The 26,871-nt window shown below is 36.3% G+C and overlaps 1 protein-coding gene across 1 annotated transcript in view; it reads right to left on the reverse strand.

The window, feature by feature from the left end:
• The window catches only part of LOC145767450 (uncharacterized), a 165,182-nt gene that overhangs the window by 5,382 nt on the left and 132,929 nt on the right, over window positions 1-26,871 (reverse strand). Inside the window, exons 17-18 of the mRNA XM_082579275.1 lie at window positions 3,010-3,101; window positions 219-339 (exon numbers count right to left, since the gene is read on the reverse strand). Coding sequence (XP_082435401.1) covers window positions 219-339; window positions 3,010-3,101 — 213 coding nt within the window. The remainder of the gene's footprint in view (window positions 1-218; window positions 340-3,009; window positions 3,102-26,871) is intronic.

Below are 26,871 nucleotides of genomic sequence, written 5' to 3' on the forward strand. Positions count from 1 at the left end.
TCTCTAAGGATGATTAAAATTAACATCATTTCATAGACAAAATAATAAACATTTTCACTTTGCATGTTTGATTCTTGGCATTAAAGAAAAATGATTGTTATACAAACATCTGCTATTACTAATTTAATTTATAGATTCAAGCAATGCATCCGGTTAGTTTGTATAAGCTCGCACGCAGGCTATCGCATACAAACGTTAGTCTAAGTCTCTAAGATTACATTGTCAGTGATCTTTTCAAAGGCCTCCATGTGATCAATAGACTTAGCCATTGTTTTGTCTTGTCCATCCCTTCCCTTAAATGTGATGTAGTCGTTTGCCAACACCATTGCATCACATATCCTGTAATGGAATAAATCAAATATTTTTGATGATAATAAACGAAACTATAGAAAGGACTTTCAGAGTTGGCTGAAAACTTAAATTCTTTTTGCAACACGTGTGACCTCAAGATAATTACAATAATTATAACAAAAGCAGCCAATATTATCATCACTATTATTGACCTAATAATCGTGAAAGCTCAGCAGCTTTTGGGTTGCCATTTTAGTTTTGCTGAAATTGTTAGATTATAACAAGTTGTTTGTTTTAAAAACAAGTCTGCACAAGAAAATTCTTTTTTAAGGATCCTTGTGTAACTTTGCATCTTCAATAATATGAAGCAACCAGACAAAGATTGAAGAGCAACAAGGTCCATTACTTTTGTTTTAGAGTTTTAATACCAACTCATCATCATCATTAAGTTCATTACTCTCGTCGAGGGTTGGAGGCAATGAGGCGCCAAGTTTCTCTGTTGTAAGATTTTTCTACTGCAGTTTCGTAATTAAGTCCTGACCAGTCTTCAATATCATTAGTCCAAATTCTTGGTGGTCTTCTCTTATTTCGTTTGCCGTTCATTTTTCCTTCTTGTAGTTGTCTTACCAACTAGTCTTAATACCAACTAATGAGTGAATATATCCGACAAATAAAAGTGCAAAATTACATTCTTAAAACTAAGCTATAAACATAATTTCAATTCATGAAAATGTATTTTATGGCAAATATTTTGATTACAGATTATAACACCAATGTCAACGCGCAACGCTAAAAAATGCTGCTGAAAATTATCACAAAGATGTTGGCACCATGACGATCATCCATAGCCAAAAAAGAGCCATAGGCATGTTTCTATACAGCAGCGTACTAATCATAATTTTGACAGAAATCAAGGCCGATTGTCGAAGAGACGCCACTCCGCAATCGACGCGTGCCCTTAAGTGTCTTGCCAAATAGACAATCACATGCTCTTGAGCGGTGTTGAACCGGCACCCTATCAAACGTCGAACGAGGGCTCTCACCACGCGGCCATGCAGCTTTTAAATGTCAAATGTTGGTAAATTGTTGTTTTGACTGGAGATTCATAAAATTACGAGATGACCAACTGGGCTACATTATCTGACAGGTGGAGGGTAAAGTACTGCCAGATATTTTTTAAACTTTTTGGAAAAGTTTAAAAAATGTTGTTTTTTTGACATATTTAAAGCAGTGGTCACACAAAGCTTGCTTGTGTCAAACAAACCCGAAAAGAAAATTAAAATTGCACAAAATTGGGATAAAGTATTTTTTAGTTGTGTTGCCTTGCATTTCGTGCAAAACTTAAATCAAATAAAATTTGCACGTTTATAAAATATATTACGAAGCATTTAAAGACAAAAACACTAAATAAACTTAAAATACATCTATGTTGTGCAAATACTTCGGGTTAGTTTTAATCAGGCAAGCTTTGGGTGACCATTGCTTTAAAAATAGAAAAATAAAACAAAGTAACTTTAGCGGGTTTAACAGGATGTATTACATACACAAATATAACATAATTAAAAGTAAACTCTGAGGTTTTCGACACGTAGGTGTGTCCTCATCAGGAATTACATATCTGCAATATACATAAAATGAAAATTGTAAGGTAAATTTGACTTTGCACTACAACTGTAACTGTATACTAACGAGTAACCAGAGTCTAGACTGACAAGCACAAAGTGAACAAGTTATACAAGAATAATTACAAGTAAATTATACGGTGGGAAAAAGATCACATGAGGTGTAAACTACAGGCATTTGACAAACAATTAGAACACACACATAAGAAATGATGAGCCACAGGCGAATAACTGCCGGTTGAGAGCGGATTATTACGTTTGATTCTTCACACTTCCATGATCTCAGTCTGAAATTCAGATCTGCCACGAGAGATGATTTTAAATTGGTCGATTGAGACATTGTCAGTGCACGTTTATATTTTATTTCTCTATATGCAGTGGCGTCGCCAAGGGGGGGGGGGGGGGGGTTGGGGGTTACAACCCTCCCCTTTGGCACGCGTGTGACGTCACAATATTGAGAATTATGCTTTCAGCCTAAACAAAATTGCCCAATTTTAAAGAAAACTGCATTAAAAGAGTGAGTTTTGCCAATACCAAGCATTCAAACATCTCAGCCAGGAATTAGCAACAAGAAAACCTAGAGACTTAGCTTTATTTCCGAAAAATGCCGAAGAAAACATGCTCTTATCCTTTTTCTATGCCACCGGACAGCATCATTTCACAGGAATATTCATACCCACATTTTTGTTGAAAATGCTCTCAGAATGCACCAAATTCAAAGTAATTTTTCAAATTTTTTTGGGGTAGGCCTCCCAGCCCCCCGCCGCTGGGTCGTCAAAACCCCCCCTTCCAAAATTCCTGGCTACGCTACTGTTTCTATAGTTCAACTAAAAAAACTTTCTACCAATGCTTTAAAAATGTCAAAAAAATGTTTTTTTAATTCTTTCTAAAACTTAAAAGATATCTAGCAATACTTTATCCTCCACTTGTTTGATAACGTATTGTTGTTGTTATAAAAATTACATAACCGCTATACACAAAACTTTTATTCATCAACACCAAAACTTATTGTCACTTAAAGATTTGTTTTTGCAGCTCTTTTTGTTGTAAAGTTTTTCTCTGCATAACTAAAATGATTTTTTGTGTGTATACTTACATAGCCTCTACTGCAGTGCTGATTGTATGTTGGTATGCTCGTCGGTGCAACGCATCTCTGGTGTGAAACATCTCGTACAGGTTTTTACATTCCTGTACAACATCGTTTAACGTAACAACAATGAAACTGCTTTAGGAAAGATTACACTGTGCTGCGTTTGAAAATTATTTCGCAAAGGTCAAAGATGTTTTAACTGTTTCTGAATCAATTTTTTGCGCTGAATTTAAAAATGCAACCAGTTTTTTTCAATCAGGTCAAGTTTTTTTTTCATCACATATTTAATTATGCTAGCTTTGGTCATTATTGTGCACAAAGAAACTAATTTCTGTGGTAGCTTAATTGGTCATGCATGTTGTCAATTTTCGCAAGATGGTATTTTTATTTGAATGCAAGGTTTTTGCTATGACAGCCATTATAAATACTACAAAAATATAATGACACAGTTGAAATAAAGGCACTTACAACCAGTGCCGGTCTTTGGGGTGTGCGAACCGTGCGATCGCACAGGGCCCGCAAATTAGGGGGCCCGCAATTTACTCAGAAAATGCAGTAATTTTTGTCATTTCCTATGAAAAAATTCAACGAAGGAATTAGCAAACAAGAAAATACAGAAAAACAACCTATTTCGTCACCTGAACATTTCGTACCCTGAAAAGATCGAGAAAAAAACAACTTTTTGCCGAAGTTGCCGCAAACATTTCAAAAATTCTTTCGATCTTTTCAGGGGATGAAATAGGTCGAAATTCGATTTTGTTGACAGCGGACAAACGTGTCCAGTCTGAGCAGCTATCTCGGCGGACACACGAGATTTAACTTTGATCGTCATGCTTAATCACTTTATGTTGATAATTCTTCACTCTGAAAGGCCTTCATCAGACCAGACCATTGAAGAGTCAAACCACCCTGTAACTGCCCAATGCACAACATAACTGATTAACTTACACCGAATGAGGTCGTGTGGTTTCTTGCGTCACAATGCTCTGGGCAGGAGTCGGAAAACTTCTGCACTAAGGTTACTGTTTTCTGCTGTGCAAAGTTTCACTAGGCTTTTATCCTTAGGTTTATTTTTGCTTGTCATGTGAGCGAAAGTGATGGAGAGCAAGTACTGTAGGTTCATCGTATTTATTCTCACTTATAAAATTTTTCCTGGGCCTTTTCTTTCTTACTGTAATACCAAAACTTAGCCTAGTCATATGATTTAATTTTGTAACCAACCTTGCCTTATCAATATTACTCTGACATCAAAGCCAGACATTGTGATGTAACACATGAACTAAATTGCGCTGATTAGTGTAGAAGTAGGTAGCCTACTCCCATCCATTCTTAGCAAAGAATTCACCATTATTATGCTGATCCAATGTCATCAAACGTTGAAGCAACCTAAAAATCCAAAGCTATTCTGCTTAAATTGAAGCTAAGGGATACAGTATTAATATTTTCTAGATGCGCCCTAGAATGTGCTGGAAACTATATTCTCTCAACAATTGTTCGTGCTATGCAATCACGTCAGGGTTAGAAATGTTTAAGGATTCAACCTATTTCGTACCAGGGTTAGGGTACGAAATCGGGGTGCGAATTGTTCAGGGGACGAAATAGGTTGCATCCAAACTCAACATAGCTTTATTTCCGAAAAATGCCAAAAAAAAAATGATCTGATCCTTTTGCTATGCCACCGGACAGCACCATTTAACAGTAATTTCATACCCAAATTTTTGTTAAACATGCTCTCAGAATGCCCCAAATTCAAAGTAATTTTTCAAAATTTTCTGGAGGAGGCCCCCAGATACTCTGCTGCTAGGTGTCGCCTTCGGCAAACACACCGCCAGGCTTCGCCCACCGACCATCAAACCACCGCCCTTTTTCCTTTCTAAATACCTAGCTACGCTACTGAATTGGATCATTGTCATTCGGGCCCGCAAAGCATTTTCTGCACAGGGCCCGAAATATCCTAAGACCGGCACTGCTAGCGTAAACTCATTTTGTTTGCTAGATGCCAAACATTCACACGGTATAAACCACTCGAAACAAACAAGTTTTATTTTGAATTTCCACGAAGAAACACAAGCATCTGAAAGTGTTCATCTGATATTTTGCTGTGTTTTTGTTCCAATATGTCTTTGCCCATTGAAACATTCTTTCAACTGCAGAGCTGGAAGGTATTGGCATGTTGTAGCGAAAAAAATACATTAAAAAGTATGCATTGACGCTATGCGCTAAAAAACCGCGAAAAACTTTACGGCGTAGCCTCAAGCGCAAACTATCCAAAAAAAAATGTGGCCGCAAGCGTTAGCGTAAACAAAAAGTCTACGCCGCAAGTTTGCAGCGTAGAATTTGCGGCGTATACGTACATCTCTGTCAACAGGTTATAGGAAGTGCGAGGGCATCTCAAAATCACTTGAACCTTGTGTGCAACGGCTAGGCTAGTCAAGACTAAGCTCAATACTAGTAAAGTTTGTCTCCATAAGCAATGATGTTATTTTTTTTTAAATACAGCTTAGGAATACATCAACTTTTCAACAAAGTTTGAATGCATTTTTTCAAAATTTGGGGCAAAAACATGCTCATAACGCACCTAATTCAATGCGATTTTTCTGGGGGGAAACCCCAGGACCCCCCGCGAAATCGTTTGCAGCCCCACTACTCACAAATAGCACCAGCCGCCATTGGTTATTATCACTCCCTGCTAGTGGCTACATGGTCCTAGTTACCCTATGTTCATAAAAGTTTTACTTTTTATGAAGGCTTCTGTGCGCCCACGACAATATTATTATTTTTTAATGCAAAATTTATTCGTTTTGATTTCATTTTTTTGTTTACTTTATCAAGTAGTAGTTCGCTTTGTTTAAAGAACATTTAGATACATTGAAACCTCAGCATCTGCAAATTATAAGCGCATGAACAAAGCACAGCAATTTGTTATCTCCATGAATGGGGCTACTTACTTTAACAACTGCTTTCAAAGGTGTGATAGTTGATGCTATGCTTGTCTGCTAACTGAGTGCTTCTTTCTTCTAACAGGCGCAAATTATGGTTCTTTAGCTTTTAGGGCTGATTTGGAATAAATACGAGTCCCTTGTTTCTAGCTGCAATCTAGTTTCTTTCATCAGGTAAACTTCTTCAGTTTTTCAAAATTTTCTACACTCTTGTTAAGGCCTTAACTTATGACTTAAATCTGCTCTTGAACTTTTTTGTGACATAACAACTTACAAGTGTGTTGAACTAAATGATACTGTCAGCGTGGGCTATATATAAGTACCAATTGCTTGTTTGTGACATCATAAATGCATTTATGAACAAGCAAGGCTCAGTCCACTCGTTTTTCTCACAATTGCAAAATCATCCATGCCAAATATAATAGGCCTACTGGTCTAAAAAAAGGTAGCAGCTGCAAGAAGGTAACTTCAAAACAATGGTTTACAAACTTTTTAGTCACAGACCGCTTTTGACCGACTGTCAAGCCTCCGGACCATTACTAAAAACTTTCCAGAATGCATTCACAAAATGTTTCATCCAGACCATAACCTCCCTCTCGCTTAGCCTACTTAGTTATCGTAATACCTAGAGATAGTTATCGTAATACCTATCGGAAAAGCCTATACACAGTGGTCTGGAGCAGTGCCGGTCTTTGGGGTGTGCAAACCGTGCGATCGCACAGGGCCCGCAAATTAGGGGGCCCGCAATTTACTCAGAAAATGCAGTAATTTTGTCATTTCCAATGGAAAAATTCAACAAGTGAATTCAACAAAGGAATTAGCAACAAAGAAAGACTCAACGGGTGCAACCTATTTCGTTCCCTAAAAAGATCGAGAAAAAAAAACAACATAGCCGATGTTGCTGATCGGAGTTGCCGCAAACATTTCAAATTTCTTTCGATCCTTTCAGGGGACGAAATTTGATTTTGTTACTCAGATTTCAGGGTACGAAATCGAGGTACGAATTTTGCAGGGGACGAAATAGGTTGCATCTAGACTCAACATAGCTTTATTTCCGAAAAATGCCCAAGAATGCATGATCTTATCCTTTTGCCATGCCACCGGACAGCACCATTTTACAGTAATATTCATACCCAAATTTTGAACATGCTCTCAGAATGCCCCAAATTCAAAGTAATTTTTCAAAATTTTCTGGGAGAGGCCCCCCAGACCCCCCGCCGCTGGGTGCCGTCTTCGGCGATATCGCCGTCAGGCTTCGCCGCCGACCGTGAAACCACTCCCCCTCCCCTTTCAAAATCCCTAGCTACGCTACTGAATTGGATCATTGTCATTGGGGCCCGCAAATCATATTCCGCACAGGGCCCGAAATTCCCTAAGACCGGCACTGCTTACAACTAACCAAGAAAGCTTATAAATACAAATGATTAATGCTGACAAAAAGTGTCGCTTCAAATATTTTCTTCTATGTGTGGAATTGGGAAGATCTCTTTTTAAGCACCAACAGTAATCTGCAAGCATGTTTACGTCCCAGTATCCTTGGTACCTTTCTTCCATCTAGCGAAGGTCTTGGTGGAATCTCTCTCCCTGTTCTTCGCTGTAGTCACCACAGTTGTCAGGAAAGTAATCCAAATGCGAACTCAGAAAGTGCATTTTTACAGACATCCGGGCTTCAAGGGATTGAAAGCTTTCAACCAGCTCTTTAACATCTGTGCTTCGCAATTAGGGCTTCTATGCTTTCCAAGGATGTTTGCAATTACTACTCGAAAAACTGTCCATGCTCTTTTTTCTACTGCACTCATGTGTGCAGTAAAACCTTCGTCTTTGATCAGCTCACGGATCTGTGGCCCATCAACGACTCCAAAATACGCATAATATGCTTTCTTGACAAACTGCGTAATTTTTGCTGGGCGAGTGTGCAGGGTGACCTTGCCACATTATATAACACTAACAGAACCTGTCTGGATCATTTTTGCACTTTCTCATTGTACTGTAAAAACAAAACTTATCATTATCACACAAACGTGTCAAATATACTGATGTGGTAAAGTATTGAGTGCACATAGGCTAAGTCTTTACATAGCTAATTTCCAAATAAAATACAATATAATAACCTAGCCTGTAAAAACCAGTTCAGATGTTTAACTTTTCAAGCATCAGGTGCATTCGTTATGTTCTTCTCATTGTGATGTCACTGAAGTTTCATCAAAACTTAATTCAATTGCTAAATCATGTTTATGACATCACAAATCTCAATCGCAAGACGCTGAAAGCTGAAGTAGTCGAAATTTCAAATGCAATTTGCCAAAAAACTAGACCTGATAGAAAAAAACGGATGACAGTTTTGGATTCAGCATCAAAAAGCACACTAGAAACCGTCGATACTTTAGTAACCTCAAAATTAACGCAGCACAGTGTTATCAATTCTGACATGCGTAAAAACATAGAGACATAATTAATTCTGAATTAATACATATTAAAACGTATGTAGGTTTGCGCTTTGCAATGTAAGAGAAATGCTTGTTTGTTTCTTTTTAACAATAAAAATAAAGTTTCTTTTTAATAATGATACAAGAGTTAACTTTTCCGCCCTGCAAAGGCAACGTAGTCGCCACAGGTTTCATCAATTGTGAATATAGAAACATAAAGTAGGTGATAGAATAGTACAAAATAATTTGTCTTACCTTGTCCCTCGCGCAAATCTGCAGGTCTATGTCATTTTCATCACCTGCATCGTTGTTATTGCTTTCATTACTGCCGCTGTCACATTGCTGTTGTCGTGTACATCTTTTGAGCACTTTCATGTTCTTCATGAATCGAACATGATCGAAGCTGTTTGATATGCCCAGCTGGTGGCAGTCACGGGCAAAGTAATCCCACTTGTCAACATCCACTCCATTCCGTTTGTTTGCAACGATCTGTTATAGTTCAGTTTAGTTTTTTTTTTCTGTTGACAAATAAACAAAAATATACAAAACACAATCAACACAAATAATTCGCACAACAAGGATGGCAGTGTAAGACCAAAAGTCACCAAAGTCACTATTATTGTTGCATGACACATTGATTGACGTGTTGAATAAATGTTAAGTTGTTTGAAAACCTGGTACCAGTTAAAATAACATTAAGAATAATCATGATCATGTGCCTGGTGTGGTACAAAGGTTGGTTCATAATGGTCTTTGAAGCCGTGTTTGGTCATTTAGGATCTTGAAAGACCATGATTGCAAAGGCATTTGAGACATTCAAAATGAAACAGTTTAAAGGCCAACTTTTGAAAAATTTATATGACATAAAATTCAACAGTGCTATTAAAATAATTGACAGTATTAACAATTTGATCACAATTGTTCGAATTTAGACACTTGCGTATGTAAGAACAATTTCCATCTAGTTTACATTGCATGTGCAAAACTTTTTACTATATTTTCAATGACCACTAAACTAATCATAAAAGTGACTAAACTATGTGTCAGAATAAGCTTACATTAGCCTACATTTTTCGATTTCTATCAACTAGTATTATACCTCATATAAAAAACTTTTATCTCTTGATCTTCCCTTGTACTTCCAAATCTAGAAATAACATAGCTCTATGAAGTTTGTAAGTTGTTTATGGGAGTAGCCTATTTCAATTTGTTGTAAACAAACTCTGCTGACCAATAAAAGTAAATAAAAGTAGTAGAACTGAAAACTGTAATGACTTTGAAGGACAAACTGGATGAAATTTATACTTATAGCTTCACAGGAAAACCAGTTTTAAATAGACAAAAAGTCAGTTGTGAGAGAAGGTTAGACATAAAATTGTTAACAATTGAGCAGTAATAGGTTTGGAAGATGTATTTTGGCTGACACTGGAAAAAGTTTAATGAATTCAACTCACTGTCCACCACGCATTAAATTTAAAAACATAGCAAGCTTTTGTTGTAAAAATAAGTTAAAGTATTACAAAATGATGCAAGTGAAAACCCACATTTATTCTGACGACAACCGACTTATTCAGCAGACTGCAACAATCAATGACAACCTGTCTAATATTGCAGAACACGAAACCATTGCGTTGTGATATAACTAAACGGTGAAAATGAAATTTAAATGCCAAAAAAACTTGGCAACAAAGTGGAAGCTACTGTATAAAATTTTTTTTTATCAATCAATTATCACAAAGACACTTCACAAGAAAGCAAGAGAAAAATGACCAGTATGAGTTTTGATGAATCAAATTTTATCCGTACCACTTCACAGTTTACAATCAGCATGAAGCTATACTTTGAATTTGTCATAAGCGATTTTATGTTATAATGTCTGGCCAAGACCAAAAATAAAATACCATTATTTCAGTTCATCACATGAAGTTTTTGATTAATAAGTCAACTTTCAGAAAATATTCGTTTGCTGTATAGTCAATTGAATAGTTTTGCAAACCTGATTCTCCAAAGCTAAACCCTATTAATAAAAACGACTCACTTCAGGACTCGGTTCTTGGTTTGCATTGATCATTTCTTTTATGAAAACTACATTGCGCCATTCTCTGAAGTAAGATCCGTCTTGATCGCACCCCAAACGTCTCCTGAATTCCTTTTTAACATCATCGTTTCTTTCGTCTTGGAGAATGCGTTCAAACATAAGATAAGATCTTTCCTCATGATTATTTATCTATACATTGTAAACGAAATTTTTTTGAAGAAATTATAATAGCAAACGTATACAGAAACAAAGTAGTCTATTACTACTAAGGCCTAAACATGACCCGATTTATTTTTAAAGTTAAGGTCAATTCTGGCCTAGAACCTGAACACAACGGTCCAAACGTAATTTGTTGACATGAGGCAAATGGCTGTTCAAGTTAATGCTGGGAACTTTGCAAAATTGTAAACATAGCCTGAACTTTTGAGTTGCAAAGTAATTGTTAACTACTGAATGTCAATCTATCAATATAAAGCCATTCATCGTACTTACCTCCCAGTATTCGTCCTGGTTTGTTTCTTCTATCTCTTTCAAGAAATGGTGGTCAAACATGTGAGAAAAAGGTCCGTGTCCTGAAAACAAATTTTGACATTAAAATTTAGTAAAGTTTATAAGGTAATTCAAAAGTCACTTTGCTCTCAACGTTTTCAATTTGATCTTTTGTAGTTATCTAGTCTAAGACATTTCTTACTGTTTTTGGATGTTGTCAAAACAACTATAGTTGAAAATTCCCTTGAAATACAAGCAAACCTAAATCATGTTACAACAAACCTAAATCTTGTTACAACAAACCTAAATCATGTTACAACAAACCTAAATCATGACACAGTCCAGCTAACTCAACGCATAAAACATCTTTTTCATCGATATTCAACTCTGGCTGTGTGGACTGCAAGTGTCGAACGAGCTCTCCAGCTAGATGACAAACCCTTTAAAAGAAAATTAGAACAATTTCGAAGCATTTTAGCTTTTAACGTTTAAAGGTACAAAAACACGATGCTTTACAACCTAAGTTGCAGAGTTTAGATTGACCAATATTTTTGCTGAAACTACTGTACAGTGTACAGGATTATGAAAATCTTCCTAGTATAGGCTATATAGGCTTTACATGAAAATTTATTGTAACGATTCAAGGTAATGCATCCTTAATAATATAAAAAAAACACTGCATTGATGTAACCAATAAAACTTAAAACCGACGAAGGCTCTCATCATGGTGTGATATCCACTCTAAGATGTGTGATTGCAAAAACTACTTTTTTAATGGCAAAAAACAATTGGCCTATACCACAGAGCAAAAATTTCACAGTAAACTAGTTACCCAATGGAATGTTCAAATCTGTTATGAGAGGCTCCTGGGTAAAGATAGTAATTCCCCCCAAGTTGTTTGATGTTTTTGAGTCTTTGAAATTGAGGAGTGTTAATGAACTGCACCAACAAAGTATGGAGATCTATGTGTTTATGAATCGGATCGTTGAAGCACTGGAGCAAAAGTAACATTATTTTTCATGTATTTCATGTCACATTATATTTCACATTATGCTTCATATCAAAGTAATTTAGATAATAATTCAATGTTTTTAAGTTCAAGTTTGGTGTAGTAATTATAGTTAACAGCTACCATGAACCAATGTCTATGAAAACAAGTCTGATAAAGTTTGCTTATCTCACTAACAAATAATCCGTCTTACTTTTTTCTTTGCTGGAGGTTCTCCCATTGCATTAATTTCCAATCGTCTGTTTTCAGGCTTGTTGTAGAAACGAAAAAATTTGCAATTGCAGAACGAACAGAAAACAATTAGCCCTAGATAACTTTTTTCTTCTGGAAAATATATATTTTGGTTATAGTGTGACATGACAAAATGTTTCAATGTGTTTATCACAAGGACTTCTAGTTTATGAGCCGATAGTCCTTACGTACTGTCCTAATTTTATTGTACCGTATGGTAATTGATGCATACAGCTAGTGGCGTAACCGGGGCGGTTCACTGCCCCCCTTAAACTTCCATCAGAATAATTATTTCCGTAATAAACCAATTTGAGGGTGATTTTTTTAAACCTTGCGAAAGCGTTTCTGAAAAGTAAAAGCACCTTCGTGCAAAGTTTCCTATTCAATGATTCTCACTGTTTTCAGTAGTATAAATTTCTGTTCGTTCAGTGTTCACTGTTATTTCACTTTAAGTCACAATACACAGTTTAGACATTTTTTATTTTTTAGTTGCAATATGTTCAAGAGAGTTTATTGTGTTTGATGCAGATTGAGCTGTCTTTTGGGATATCTTTTGGAAGTGAAATAATGGTGGTTCAACCGTGAAGTTTAGGGTATCATTTGAGCCGGGTGAATATCAATTTCAAAATGCCGATAAATGTTATGAATCGGTGTCAGTCGCAAACACAAACATGCTCACAAGAACCGTAGAAGTCTGAAATTTATCATGATGGTTTCGGATTTTTGGTAAAGTTTGTCGTTAAATTTTTATTGCAAGAATATCGATTTCTGGCTCAACTAACTAGACCTTCCCCTATTATATTACGGAATCAAAAACAAAACAACGCTAGTAATGCGTTAGAAAGGGAGACTTTTGTTTAGTTATTGTATCTGATCAGCAAGTAATCAAAAGATTAAAAATCCATCCACTTCTTACCACGCTTCACTTTCTATCATGGCTGTTCCTATGTAACTTACAAATTATTTATCATATTCATGTTTATTAATCGTACCAATTATAAATATTCATACTCGCTCCAATATAGTTTAGTTGGTGAAACAATTTGTAAACAAAGAAACGGCAAGATCAATCGGCAATGGTTCGACTCTCGGATAATGCGCTTGAGCAACGCATATCAAGGACTGCTCTATATTCAGCAGCACCTAATGAATAGAAGATAGAATAGTTGACAGACAATAAAATTTCTACAATGGGAAACTTCACTATGTCAATCTCGATGATCGGGTGTGCGTCAGTGGTTCAAAGCCTCTACAAGTATGTGAAACTACCAGCATTAGGCTCTCAAAGAAGCTTTTCTCAGTCCGACGATAAAAATTCTCAAACCAAATACAATATTATGGTTTTTTTAACTTTCATCGCACAGCGACTTCGTTGCGATAGTGACAACTTTACAAGTTTTATTTCATGTTTGTGTTGGTAGTTGCATCAACGATTTAGTAATCAGATGGGCTTTTAATCTTTCTTAGTTAAAAATACATCTGTGATATTTTGAAGTATTTTTGAATCAAACTGATTTTTGACTGACCTTGGTCTAATTGTTGCAAAGTTTTATTGAATGATGGACATACAAAACACAGTAACTTTAGCGAGTTTAACATGTTTTATTGCAAAAATAACATAATTAAAAAATCAACTCAAACGTTTTGGACACGTACGTCGTACATGTGTCCTCATCAGGAATTACTTAAATTTGCAATATACAAAACATGAAAATTATTAGATAAATCTGACTATGCACTATAACTGTAACGACACTCCGGACTGAAAAGCACAAACTGAACAAGTGATACAAGAATGATAACGAGTAAATTATACGGCGGAAACAGACCACATGAGGTGTAGGCTACAGGCATGTGACAAACAGTTAGAACACACACAAAAGAACGATGAGCCAAAACAGCCGAATACCTGCCTGTTGCTTTATTGAAAGACAAATCAACGCGTCAAGGCATTTGGAGTGAAGTATTTATTGAGAGTTCTTTATTCATACCGTTTTTTTGTTTGTTTTTACTGTGACGAAATGAAAAAAATGTGCATTTTTATCATGGAGCAAACTTTCTTCAGTTTTGCTACAGTCTTTAGTAGCCTGAATGAAAAAGTTAAACACTAGCAGCAATCCCTGTATTACACATCTCACATTTTTTCTTGCAACCCTCCACGTGTGCACTCAGAACATACTCAGTGTTTTAATTTAGAAAATATTGACGTTTTCACGTCATTGATTGCTTGAATCAAACTTGATTGCGTGAACCTTACTGATTGCGTAAACCTACTGTATATTTGAAACAAAATGTCGATGAAAAAAACTTTGCTTCAACCAAATTTAAATCTTCGCTACTTAAAAAAACATGTCCAAACGCAACTGGCATTTGCTAGTTCAAGCTATTAGTTGCGCCCTGCAAGCAGTGCCGGTCTTTGAGGTGTGCGAACCGTGCGATCGCACAGGGCCCGCAATTTAGGGGGCCCGCAATTTACTCAGAAAATGCAGTAATTTTTGTCATTTCCAATGGAAAAATTCAACAAGTGAATTCAACGAAGGAATTAGCAACAAGAAAACATAGAAAAACAGCTTATTTCGTCCATTGAACATTTCGTACCCTGAAAAGATCAAGAAAAAAAATAACTTTTAGCTGAAGTCGCTGATCGGAGTTGCCGCAAACATTTCAAAATTTCTCTTGATCTTTTCGGGGGACGAAATAGGTCAAAATTCGATTTTGTTGACAGCGGACAAACGTGTCCGGTCTAAGCAGCTATCTTGGCGGACAAATTAAGTCTCACAGTAGACACACCAGATTTAACTTCGATCGTCATTTTAGAGCATTTTAAATTTTTTAAAGCAAAGCTCTTAGAGCATGTTTATTAGGGTGGTCCCCAAAATCGAATTTTTGAAATTGCTATGTCTTACCCTCTGAAAAGTCTCTAAATGACTTAAAACTAAACCTATAAAAAATTGAGACCCATTGGACTACGTTTAGGGGTGCCACAATGAACTTGAAAATCGAGCTGGGGGGTCGCGGGGAATTTTTGCTCAAATTTACATAGCTCCAGAACCAGATGAGATAGAGAACTGTGCTTGGTGTCAAAAAATGCAAAGCAACCATATTCCTATTTGTGCTCAAGAGGAAAGTATGCTCTAACTGCTTTAATTTTTGAGAAAATGCAAATAAACTGAAAATAGGGTTAAAATCAAACTTTTTCGCCCTATGTTGCTTCAGTGAATTATCTATGCTTTACTGCAGGCAGCCTGGATGTGTCTGCCTGTTGCTGTAATTGTACTGATTTATTTAATTGCACCAATGCACCTATTAAAGAAGTGGTTTCCTATATACGGGTTAATCTTCCAATCACAGTATGACACAACCATGTGGCTTCTATTCCTCAGCTTTCCATGACTTTATTTAGTATCAATACAAGACATAGCAGTGGCACTTGTTCACTATTTGGCTAAGAAAGTTGGTGTTTTTGTTACCAAGCAGATATGTTGAGTTCAATGGGCAGTAGAAATTAGAAAGGGTGTTTCAGAAATGGAAATCATTGCTGAAACAGCCTTTCTAATTTCTACTGCCCATTGTTCACTGGAATGGAAAACTCCTTCCAGATATAACTGGTAACAAAAAAAGTTGAACGGTTACCACTAATTGTCACTGGAATGACTACTAACAAATTGCTTGGAGTGCCAAAGTTGCAGTCTTCATCAGGAAGTGCGCAAGCTACTGGACTAATGGTAGGCCTATGTGTTAAAGATTTAGGTGTTGTTGACAATGTAAGAGCAATGTGTTTTGACACGACATCCAGCAACACTGGTGTTTGGTCTGGTGCCTGTATTTGATCGCAAAAGAATTAAACAAGGACTTGCTCCATTTGGCTTGCTGTCACCATATTCTAGAACTTGTGTTGCAAAGAGCGTTCTCAACATTGGGCCATCATCTGGACAGGATATTCTTGTTTTCAGGTGATTTAAAGCAAAGTGGGATAGCCTAGTTTTGACAAAGATCATTATGTCACCTTAGAAAATGATGACTTCTGCTGTGCTGATGAGATCATTAGTTTTTGCAAAGACCAGTTGGAAAAAACTCAATTAAGAGATGACCAAGAGTTCCTTGAATTATCTATCATAATTCTTAATCGAGCACCACCACATGGCATTCGGTTTTGTTATTCCGGCGCCCTTCACCAGACAAGATGGATAGCCACTGCTAGTATATGTGCATTGAAGATTTGGCTGTTCAGAATGCAGTTTGATTTGACCAATAAGGAGCAATATAGTTTCAAAAAATTTATCATTTTTGTGTTAAAAGTATACTTCTTTATTGTATTGCAATGTGCAGACGCATTGCTTATACTTCTAATCTTGGTTTACTGCTTCTCTAACAACGTGCGACCCACGGAATGATCTGCAACCCCAGATAAAAACACTAAAGGAATATCAGCAACATGATTCAGCGGTAGCCAAAGAAGCAATGAAAACATTCTCAATGAACTGATGGTACATAAGTGAGGATGCAACCTAATTCGTACCCTGAACCATTCGTATCCTCATTTGGTACCCTGAAAAAAATCGAGAAAAAAATTAAAAAAAGCCAAAATAGCACATGGATTGGAGTTTCCGCTTAACCCTAACTTTATGTGAAGAACTCATTGGCCTTGTATTTTTTGATGATGGTGTTTCAAGTATTGAAAAAGAAGCTATGGTTTTTGCCTTGACCCATAAAAGTATGAGTAGTCCACCATTGAAGCGTATTTCTTCATTGCCAGATGATGTCTTTTCAAAAGATCTATCAGACTTTGTCACATCCAACACCATGCGATTGTTCCAGATTCTGGATTTGCCATCTGACTTTCTAAAGCTGGAAGTTGTAGCATGGGATTTGGATGAAAGTAATGAAAAGTTTATGAAAGTAATAAGAGAACAAAAAGCGTTGTTAGTTAGTCTTCATGTGATCACCGATTTTGCTGAAAGAGATGTTGCATTGATGCAAAATTTTAACAATTTGCTGACAAAAGATGAAAATCAAATGCAGTATATTCTGCGTCATCTTCGAAATTGCAATAATAAGAATATTGAGAACCACTTAAAGTCCACAGACTGAATCATATTTGATATATGAGACCTGTAAATGTGTCCACTCTAGGTGGGTGCGCTTATAAACAACTTATAAACATATTCAGCATATCATTACAGTATATTTTATAGCCCATTACAGACTGGAGTAGTTGCTACTGCCGGATTTGGCAAGATTGTTGCCTATTTTTCTTCATTTGTGTCTGCACTCTGCAGTGCATTGTATATTGCTGAGGTTTTGTTTTTAAGACATAAAATTTTCGTATTTTTGTCATTTTTCACTGGTCATGTGGCACCTCTAAACCTTTATCAAAATACTTCAAACTTTTAGTGAACTGTTTTTTAGTGAAATGGAACCAAATGAGAGGGTAAGAACCAAACTTTTCCAACTTTAAAATTTTACCATACATTTGAGGACCACCCTAATGTTTATTTTACCCCAGACATACCCCAGTAAATTTATTATATGTCAAATTTGATGTTCCCTGATCTGTTCTGATCAGAACTGACGATGCACTAGCAAGTGCGAAATATATTTTCTGTTACATCTACTGATCCCTGTTACCTTAGCAATTGGGGTTTTAGCTTAATCACTTTATGTTGATATAATTCTTAACTCTGAAAGGCCTTCATCAGACCAGACCATTGAAGAGTCAAAGCGCCATGTAGCTGCCCAATAGCCTACACAACATAACTGATTAACTTCCATCGAACAAGGTCCTGTGGCTTCTTGCGTCACAATGCTCTGGGCAGGAGTCGGAAAACTTCTGCACTAACGTTACTATTTTCTGCTGTGCAAAGTTTCACTACGCTTTTATTCTTATCTTTATTTTTGCGTATCATGTGAGCGAAAGTGATAGAGAGCAAGTACTGCAGGTTCATCGTATTCATTCTCACTTATGGAACTTTTCTTGGGCCTTTTCTTTCTTACTGTAATACCAAAACTTAGCCTACTCGTATAATTCAATTTTGTAACCAACTTTGCCTTATCAATATTACTCGGAGATCAAAGCAAGACAGTGTGATGTAACACTTGAACTAAATTGCGCTGATTAGTGTAGAAGTAGGTAGGCTAGTTAGGCTACTCCCATCCATTCTTAGCAAAGAATTCGCCGTTATAATGCTGATTCAATGTCATCAAACGTTGAAGCAACCTAAAAGTCCAAAGCTTTTCTGCTTGAATGGAAGCTAAGGGATGCAGTATTAACATTTTCTAGATGCGCTCTAAAATGTGCTAGAAATTATATTCTCTCAACAATTGTTCGTGCTATGCAATCACGTCAGGGTTAGAAATGTTTAAGGATTCAACCTATTTCGTACCAGGGTGAGGGTAAGAAATCGGGGTGCGAATTGTTCAGGGGACGAAATAGGTTGCATCCAGACTCAACACAGACATATAATAGCTTTATTTCCGAAAAATGCCAAAGAAAATAAGATCTTATCCTTTTGCTATGCTACCGAACAGCACCATTTTACAGTAATATTCATACCCAAATTTTTGTTGAACATGCTCTCAGAATACCCCAAATTCAAAGTAATTTTTCAAATTTTTCTGGGGGGCCCCCCAGACCCTCCGCCGCTAGGTGTCGCCGTCGGCAAACACACCGCCAGGCTTCACCCGCCGACCGTCAAACCACCAACCTTTCCCCTTTGAAAATACCTAGCTACTCTACTGAATTGGATCATTGTCATTGGGGCCCGCAAAGCATATTCTGCACAGGGCCCGAAATACCCTAAGACCGGCACTGCCTGCAAGTAGCCTATAATGTTATGACAGCAAATCATATCTGCCTATACTGTAGTGTTGGACAGTTTTAAAATATTTCCAAATTTAGCTTATTGGGTTTAGACACTAGTAACCTACAGTGCTCACAATAGGTCGCCTGCATACATTATTTGTCATCCAACAATAAGTCTCTGTGTCAGCTCATGAAATCAATTTGCTTATTTATTTCCTTCTGCTATTTTAACTTAATTAGATAAAAAAAAAAGGTAACTTAAGTTTAACTTATGTTATTACACAAAGGAATATAACATAATTAAAATAAATTTAAACATTTTTGCTACATGCCGAAAGGTTTGAGTTTATTTAATTTATTTTAATTATGTTACATTCCTTTGAGTGATAAAATATGTTAAACCCTTTGAAGTTACTTTGTTTGTCTATTATGGTTCAACAAAGCCAACTCTCTTCCAAAGCTTTATTATAACTTGCTTACTGTTATTAACCTTATCTGAATTACAGGATACTACACGGAACTTAAGAGAGACACCATGCTGAGTGTGAACACTACTGCAAAGGCAAACGTTTTCACTACTTTAATGGAAATTCTAAAGTTATTAAAAACATTACCAAATTGCCAATGGTGTTGTGAGGTTACAAGGCAGATTCAATTGCATGCTTTTGTGGCAACAAGCCCCAAACAGTATACTATCTTCTTATGCAACAAGTGGGATCTTTCAGCATACAGCACAACTATGCCACAAAAGATGCTTCAATTTGAGAAGTATCAACAAAATTTCAACATTTCAATAAAAGAAGGCGCGTGCATTAACGCTTACATAATTTACCAGGAGTGATAATTCAGCAACAAATTTTCTTGTCCAAAATTTTAACACCCGCAATTACAAGCAACAGTGACTCCAACGCGTCTTCGTAGCTAACCGATTTTCGTTTTTTAAAAACAACATATGTCATGATGGTTTGTCTGACTTATCAGCAGTGATGGGCATTATCGGCGATAATTTATCGGCGATAATTATCGGCGATAAATTTTTATCGCTTATCGTTATCGCTTAATTATTTTTTCAGTTATCGTTTATCGTTATCGCCAAAGGCAATATTTGATTATCGCCGATAATTAATCGCCGATAAATGTTATTTCGGATCAACACACAAGTGGAAGGACCATGAAAAGTAATATTTTTACTAGCCACCTAGTTCATGAAACTAAAATTAAAACCAGTTTTTCTTCAGTGCCTGAAGTGTGTGTGCACAGGTCGTTGTCATGGTAGGGGCACGCCCCCTGCAGCGACGGCCCTGACAGCACAATAAATCTTAGAGTTGCAAATTGCAATGCAACAAGTCTCTTGTTGTTTTGCTGCAATCGTCAATCGCGAGTGAATTTTACAATTAAAATGTAAGCGCACAGGCGGTACAAATTCCTTTGAAGCGAAGCGAAAGAAATTGGCAAGTGGTTTATGAAAGTGTCGCAATACGAGGCCGTTTTTACATCGGAAACATGGTCTTTCGCGCCACCATCACTGAAACAAGTCATTGCAGAATATGATATTGCTTGAAGCATTTGACATGCAGACCGATATCACACTTTTTGCATCTTGTAGTAGTTTTTGCATGACAATAGGCGCATCGAGTTGCGTGGTAAAATTATGCTAAATACAGTATAACCTTTCTCATTTACCTATGCTGCATAGCCGAGTGATGAGAGCGCTGGAACGGCAATCGAAAGGGCGCCGGTTCGACACCGCTCATGAGCATACAGTTGCGCATCGAGTTGCGTGGTAAAATTATGCTAAATACAGTATAACTTTTCTCATTTATCTATGATGCATAGCCGAGTGGTGAGAGCTCTGGAACGGCAATCGAAAGGGCAGGACACTTAAAGGCATGGCTGAAGGTGGACATGAAGATTGGCTTCCTTGCCTTCCCGTCCACTTAATCTAAATCTTCAACCATCAGGCGTAAGCCTGGATACGACGACGATTTACCTATGCGACATAGCCAATGCTCAATCAAACATTTTTATTCCCACTATAATAATACGGTGCCTATATTGTAATTTTTATCCCAACAACTCAGCGTTCTGCCATTGCTTTAATGATGGTGTTCACAAAGAAAACAGAAAAATTTATCTGAAATTATCAGTAAATTACGATAATTATGTTATTTTTCTTGAACAAACACGACTAATTTGACAAGCTTGATGTATTTCACAGTATGCACATTTTTACTACCAATAACGCTTAAGATTACTGATAAATTTTCAAGCATTTTGCGTTTTTTAGAATTTTTTTAATTATTGCTGACTTTGCTGTAAACAGCCCTTTAAGTAGAAAGCAAAATACAAAGTTTGGAATTTTTTATGGTATTTTCATTTGATTTAATTATTTTGCCTACCAGCGGCAGTGTAACTCAATTGATAAAAGCATCCAACTGGTATCTGAAGGTATAGTTATAAGCACGGCGGTTACCTCAGTGGTTTGATTCTGGATCAAGAGGTTGAAGATTCGATACCTACTGTCGCTGTTGCGATTCTATTCATGCAAAACTTACAAAAAGTTTTGTCCCTTTACAGTATATTATGTTCGATTTTTCGTCATTTTGATGAAAACAGTTCGTGCTGCATGGGATGGGGCAGCGCTAATCAAGACAAAAAAATTATCGTTATCGGACATTATCGGCGATAATTTATCGTTTATCGTTATCGCTTAACTTTTTTTTGATTTATCGTTTATCGTTATCGCTTTAGGCATTTTTCGTTTATCGATTATCGTTATCGCTTAACTGAAAAATGAGTTATCGCGCCCAACACTGCTTATCAGTCAGCATATATGGGAAATTTGAAACGACAGAGTAAAGTATCTATCATTGCAATGTTTTCTAACCTGCACACAATAGCGGTTCCAAAGAGGGTACGCCACAAAACCGAAAAACATCATGTAAATTTTATTTCGTTTGTTTCATAATTTTTTTTGTTTGCATCCCTCGTTGAATTATATTTCATGATGTTCGGTCCCTAAATCTAGACATTTCTAAAAAAAATGCACTATATTATTCAAAGCATACGCGATAGCATTATCTTTAAGTGTCGGACTCCTTGTTCAGGTTACTGGCTTTTTCATTTTGATTCAAATGGTTTTGATAGGTCAAAGATTTCAATGGTTAATTTAGGTGGTAGCGCTAGATTTGGGTCTGCTATTATGCGTACAAACACACTACGCAAGTAGCGCAGCCTACGTATACAAAAAAAAAACGTTTTTTCCTTGAAAAGTTTTTAAGCGGTTTGTTTCGGCGGGTCAATTGCCCTCTAGATTATAATTGTGATTAATTTATAAACGTTGAATTGGCGTTGTTCCTGTGTTCTACGTGACGTGGCTTGTCTGACCACCAAGACATTCCACATCTGATTGTCGCTTGTCGCGTGCCGGAGCCGTTGTTTCTGCACACCATTTGCCTTTGTGTTGGGATTCAGCATCGGTAAACCAAGCTGGAGGAATGTGTGATTTCAGATTTAAGTTAAATCGTTAAGAATTACACCTGTGTACAAAAACTCAGCTTTTATCTCAACTCACTAAATCAAGTCATACGCAATAAATAAAAATACAAGAAATGATTGCAAGCATGGTTGAGGCAGGAAGAGGAGGGATAGTAGGAAAGCATTGAGCCCCAACTCTTGTAACCACGGTTTAAAAAAATAAGCGGTTTAGATAATAATTTCTTGTATGGCTTCGGGTTGTAGTAAGCAGAGAATCGTCAAAGAGGTATAGTCAGTTAGTTAGTTACCTTCAAGAAGTTGAAATTTACTGCATTTTTATAAATGTTTTCAGATTCCTGATGAGGGCTTAAGTTAAGCCGAAAATGTTTGACTGTTAAACTATTTGTGAATATGTAAAATATACTGTTGTAATGCTTAACCCTGTGGTATTGTTGTGTCTTGCCTGTGTTTGGTACAAAAAATTCAAAGACTCACTTATTAACAAGCACTGCCGTGTGTGCAGCGATCATTTTCTGTCAAGCGATTACAAATGTGATCTAAGAGCAAAGCTACAAAGTTGGCTACCAAACCCAAACACTTTCCCACCCCTGAAGCTGTACCTTCTATCTTTCATTTTTTAACTTTGTAAAAGCCACTGCGAACGCAGTGCCCACAAAACTTGACCGACCTTAGTCTGCATGTGTAAGTACGAACGGGCGTTTGAATAGCAAAGCAAGAAATGAATAAGACGTTGAAACAGGTCAGTGAAACATCGATAGGGTATAAGCAACTCGGAACACATACTTTTGATATATATAAACCACTTGGTTCAAGCCAATTCTTTTCCTGCATTTTTTTCCTATTTTACCAGGCAGTGGATCAACAACTGAAATCTAAGCCAACTCCTCATTCTATAAACCACCTACCCCAGCAGAACCTACACTTTCCAGCGGTGTGAAAGTTCCATAAAACATAAAGCTGTTGTCCACTTTATTACTAAATAATCACTAAAAAAATTGCACTTCAGGTCCCTTTTAAGGTATTTTTTTAATGGTTTGAAAACACTAGCCTACATCATACAGTCTTTTAAACGTGCGTACATGGTGCGTATACTTGCTGTATGTGTCCAATGTCCATACTAGGTACTGCACGTATAATTTTGTTGATTCTAGCCCTTTCAAAAAAATCACGTGACCCCCGAGACACTAAAACAGGAAGTATATTGTGACGCGTTTCACGGGGATTTCCAAAATCGTGTCAGACAACGATTTGTTTAGGCCTACATTCCTTCAGAGCACTGATTTGTTTCTCATATGTTTTTTTCGAAACCAAATGTTAATATTTATATTCAAATAAGATCTATTATTAGGCTATCACAGATTTCACAAGCAAACGATTTTCCCGTATTGTATGTTTGTATTGCAGCATTGAATCGTTCTCTTTTATTATCATACATTGTATATTTGATTGGTCGAACGCTAGTCATTTCTTTTTATTTATACGTTTGATCTCCTTTAAAGTTTGATCTCCTTTAAAGTTTAATCTCCTTTTTTTAAAGACCTATGTTAATAAAACAAAAAACGATGTCCATTTTTTACTCTTTTTTTTCGGAATAAAACCTTTTTCTATTTTAATTTGTCAGTGGAATCCAACTGTTAATTTTTTCTGGATATCCTTTCCACTTTACTAAGGCAAGTTTCTTTTTATTCTTACGAATGATTCTTTCTATTCTGAAAGTGTCATCAAGGGTTTGATTAGTTTTTAATCATTCTTGTTCATAAAACGATCCTGGAATTAACTCTCCACTCAAGTCTTCAATCACAAACGTGTATTTTTAATTTCAACAAATTTTTAAATTTCTTCAGTCCAATTAGGTGTAGGCTATAACCTTTGTCGAAAACCTTTCTTTTGTATTTTCTAATTCGAACAAAGTCACCTACGTTTAATTTTGATTTTCCAAGTGGTGATTGGTCCCTGTATCAATTGTAAGCAACACGACCAGAGTTCGTTTTCAAACTTGCTTCTGCCGGTGTCATTTTTATGGAAGAATGCTTTGTGTTGTATTTTTCTTACAATTCAGGAAGCCAATCTACAAATCGTGTTGAGCTTGTTTCCATAAATCGTTTCCACATTTTTTCCTTTATTGTTCGATTCCATCTTTCAACCAAACTTGATTTTTCTTCATTTTCTGTTGTGTACAAATCGATCTTTGCTTTTGCATGTTGATTAAAAAATTCTTTCCCTTTAGCAACCCAAAGCATTTTTGGTATTCTCCCAGATTGTTTAAAAATATTCTGAAAAGCTTTTGCGACTGTTTCACTTTTTTTGTCCTTTATCATTCCAATAAAATAAAATTTAGAAAACACATCAATTACCATCAACAAGTACCTCACACCATTATTCCACTTGAAAAATTTTTGCATTTCAACTAAATCTGCAGCCCATTTTTCATCAACTTGTTTTGAAAATACTTGACGTCTATTAAATTTTCTCCTTATTAGTTTATGCAACTCTTCAGTTAAACCCTCCTTTTTTATTGTCCTCAAACCTAATTTGTATTTTGTTTCAATTGCTCCTTGAACTAGTTTCTTGTCGAATGACTCTCTGATTCTTTTTGTTTTCGTCTTGGACAAGCTATCTAACATGGATTTATCACATTTTAATTTTCTTGCTTTGTTGTTATTATCCCGATAGCATATGTCATGTTTTAAAGCGATAGCATCAACTTGATCGTAGGGTTCTTGACCTGGCATTGGATTGTCGTTTGCATCTAGTTGTTGATCTAAAGGATTGAACGGACCTGTGTATTTGTGCCTTGGTAGAGTGAAACCACCTTTTGGTCTTGATAATTTTCCGATTGGTGAATGAATATCAATATTTTTACCAACAGAAACAAAACTTGTTTTCGTAGTTCCACAGTTAGCACAAACACATTTTGAAATTAGGTTATATTTTATTTTTTCAATACGCAGGGAAACAGTTTCATCAACAAGTACTCATCAACAAGTCAGATTCATCAACAAGTCAGTTATCATCAACAAGTACAACTATCACAAGATGTATACAGTGACAATCTGCTTTTATTCCGACGTTTCGTCAATCAGACACGACTGACTTCTTGCTTGCACTCAAGTTCAAGAAGTTGAAATTTACTGCATTTTTATGAATATTTTCAGATTCCTGATGAGGGCTTAAGTTAAGCCGAAAATGTTTGACTGTTAAACTATTTGTAAATATGTAAAATATATTGTTGTAATGCTTAACCCTGTGGTATTGTTGTGTCTTATGCCTGTCTTTGATACAAAAAATTCAAAGACTCACTTATTAACAAGCACTGCCGTGTGTGCAGCGATCATTTTCTGTCCAGCGATTACAAATGTGATCTAAGAGCAAAGCTACAAAGTTGGCTACCAAACCCAAACACTTTCCCACCCCTGAAGCTGTACCTTCTATCTTTCATTTTTTAACTTTGTAAAAGCCACTGCGAACGCAGTGCCCACAAAACTTGATCGACCTTAGTCTGCATGTGTAGGCTAAGTACGAACGGGCGTTTGAATAGCAAAGCAAGAAATGAATAAGACGTTGAAACAGGTCAGTAAAACATCGATAGGGTATAGGCAACTCGGAACACATAATTTTGATATATATAAACCACTTGGTTCAAGCCAATTCTTTTCCTGCATTTTTTTCCTATTTCACCAGGCAGTGGATCAACAACTGAAATCTAAGCCAACTCCTCATTCTATAAACCACCTACCCCAGCAGAACCTACACTTTCCAGCGGTGTAAAAGTTCCAAAAAACATAAAGCTGTTGTCCACTTTATTACTAAATAATCACTAAAAAAATTGCACTTCAGGTCCCTTTTAAGGTATTTTTTTAATGGTTTGAAAACACTAGCCTACATCATACAGTCTTTTAAACGTGCGTACATGGTGCGTATACTTGCTGTATGTGTCCAATGTCCATACTAGGTACTGCACGTATAATTTTGTTGATTCTAGCCCTTTCAAAAAAATCACGTGACCCCCGAGACACCAAAACAGGAAGTATATTGTGACGCGTTTCACGGGGATTTCCAAAACCGTGTCAGACAACGATTTGTTTAGGCCTACATTTCTTCAGAGCACTGATTTGTTTCTCATATGTTTTTTTCGAAACCAAATGTTAATATTTATATTCAAATAAGATCTATTATTAGGCTATCACAGATTTCACAAGCAAACGATTTTCCCGTATTGTATGTTTGTATTGCAGCATTGAATCGTTCTCTTTTATTATCATACATTGTATATTTGATTGGTCGAACGCTAGTCATTTCTTTTTATTTATACGTTTGATCTCCTTTAAAGTTTGATCTCCTTTAAAGTTTAATCTCCTTTTTTTAAAGACCTATGTTAATAAAACAAAAAACGATGTCCATTTTTTACTCTTTTTTTTCGGAATAAAACCTTTTTC

This window comes from Aplidium turbinatum, chromosome 1 (genome assembly GCF_918807975.1).
Source record: "Aplidium turbinatum chromosome 1, kaAplTurb1.1, whole genome shotgun sequence".
Taxonomy (NCBI): domain Eukaryota; kingdom Metazoa; phylum Chordata; class Ascidiacea; order Aplousobranchia; family Polyclinidae; genus Aplidium; species Aplidium turbinatum.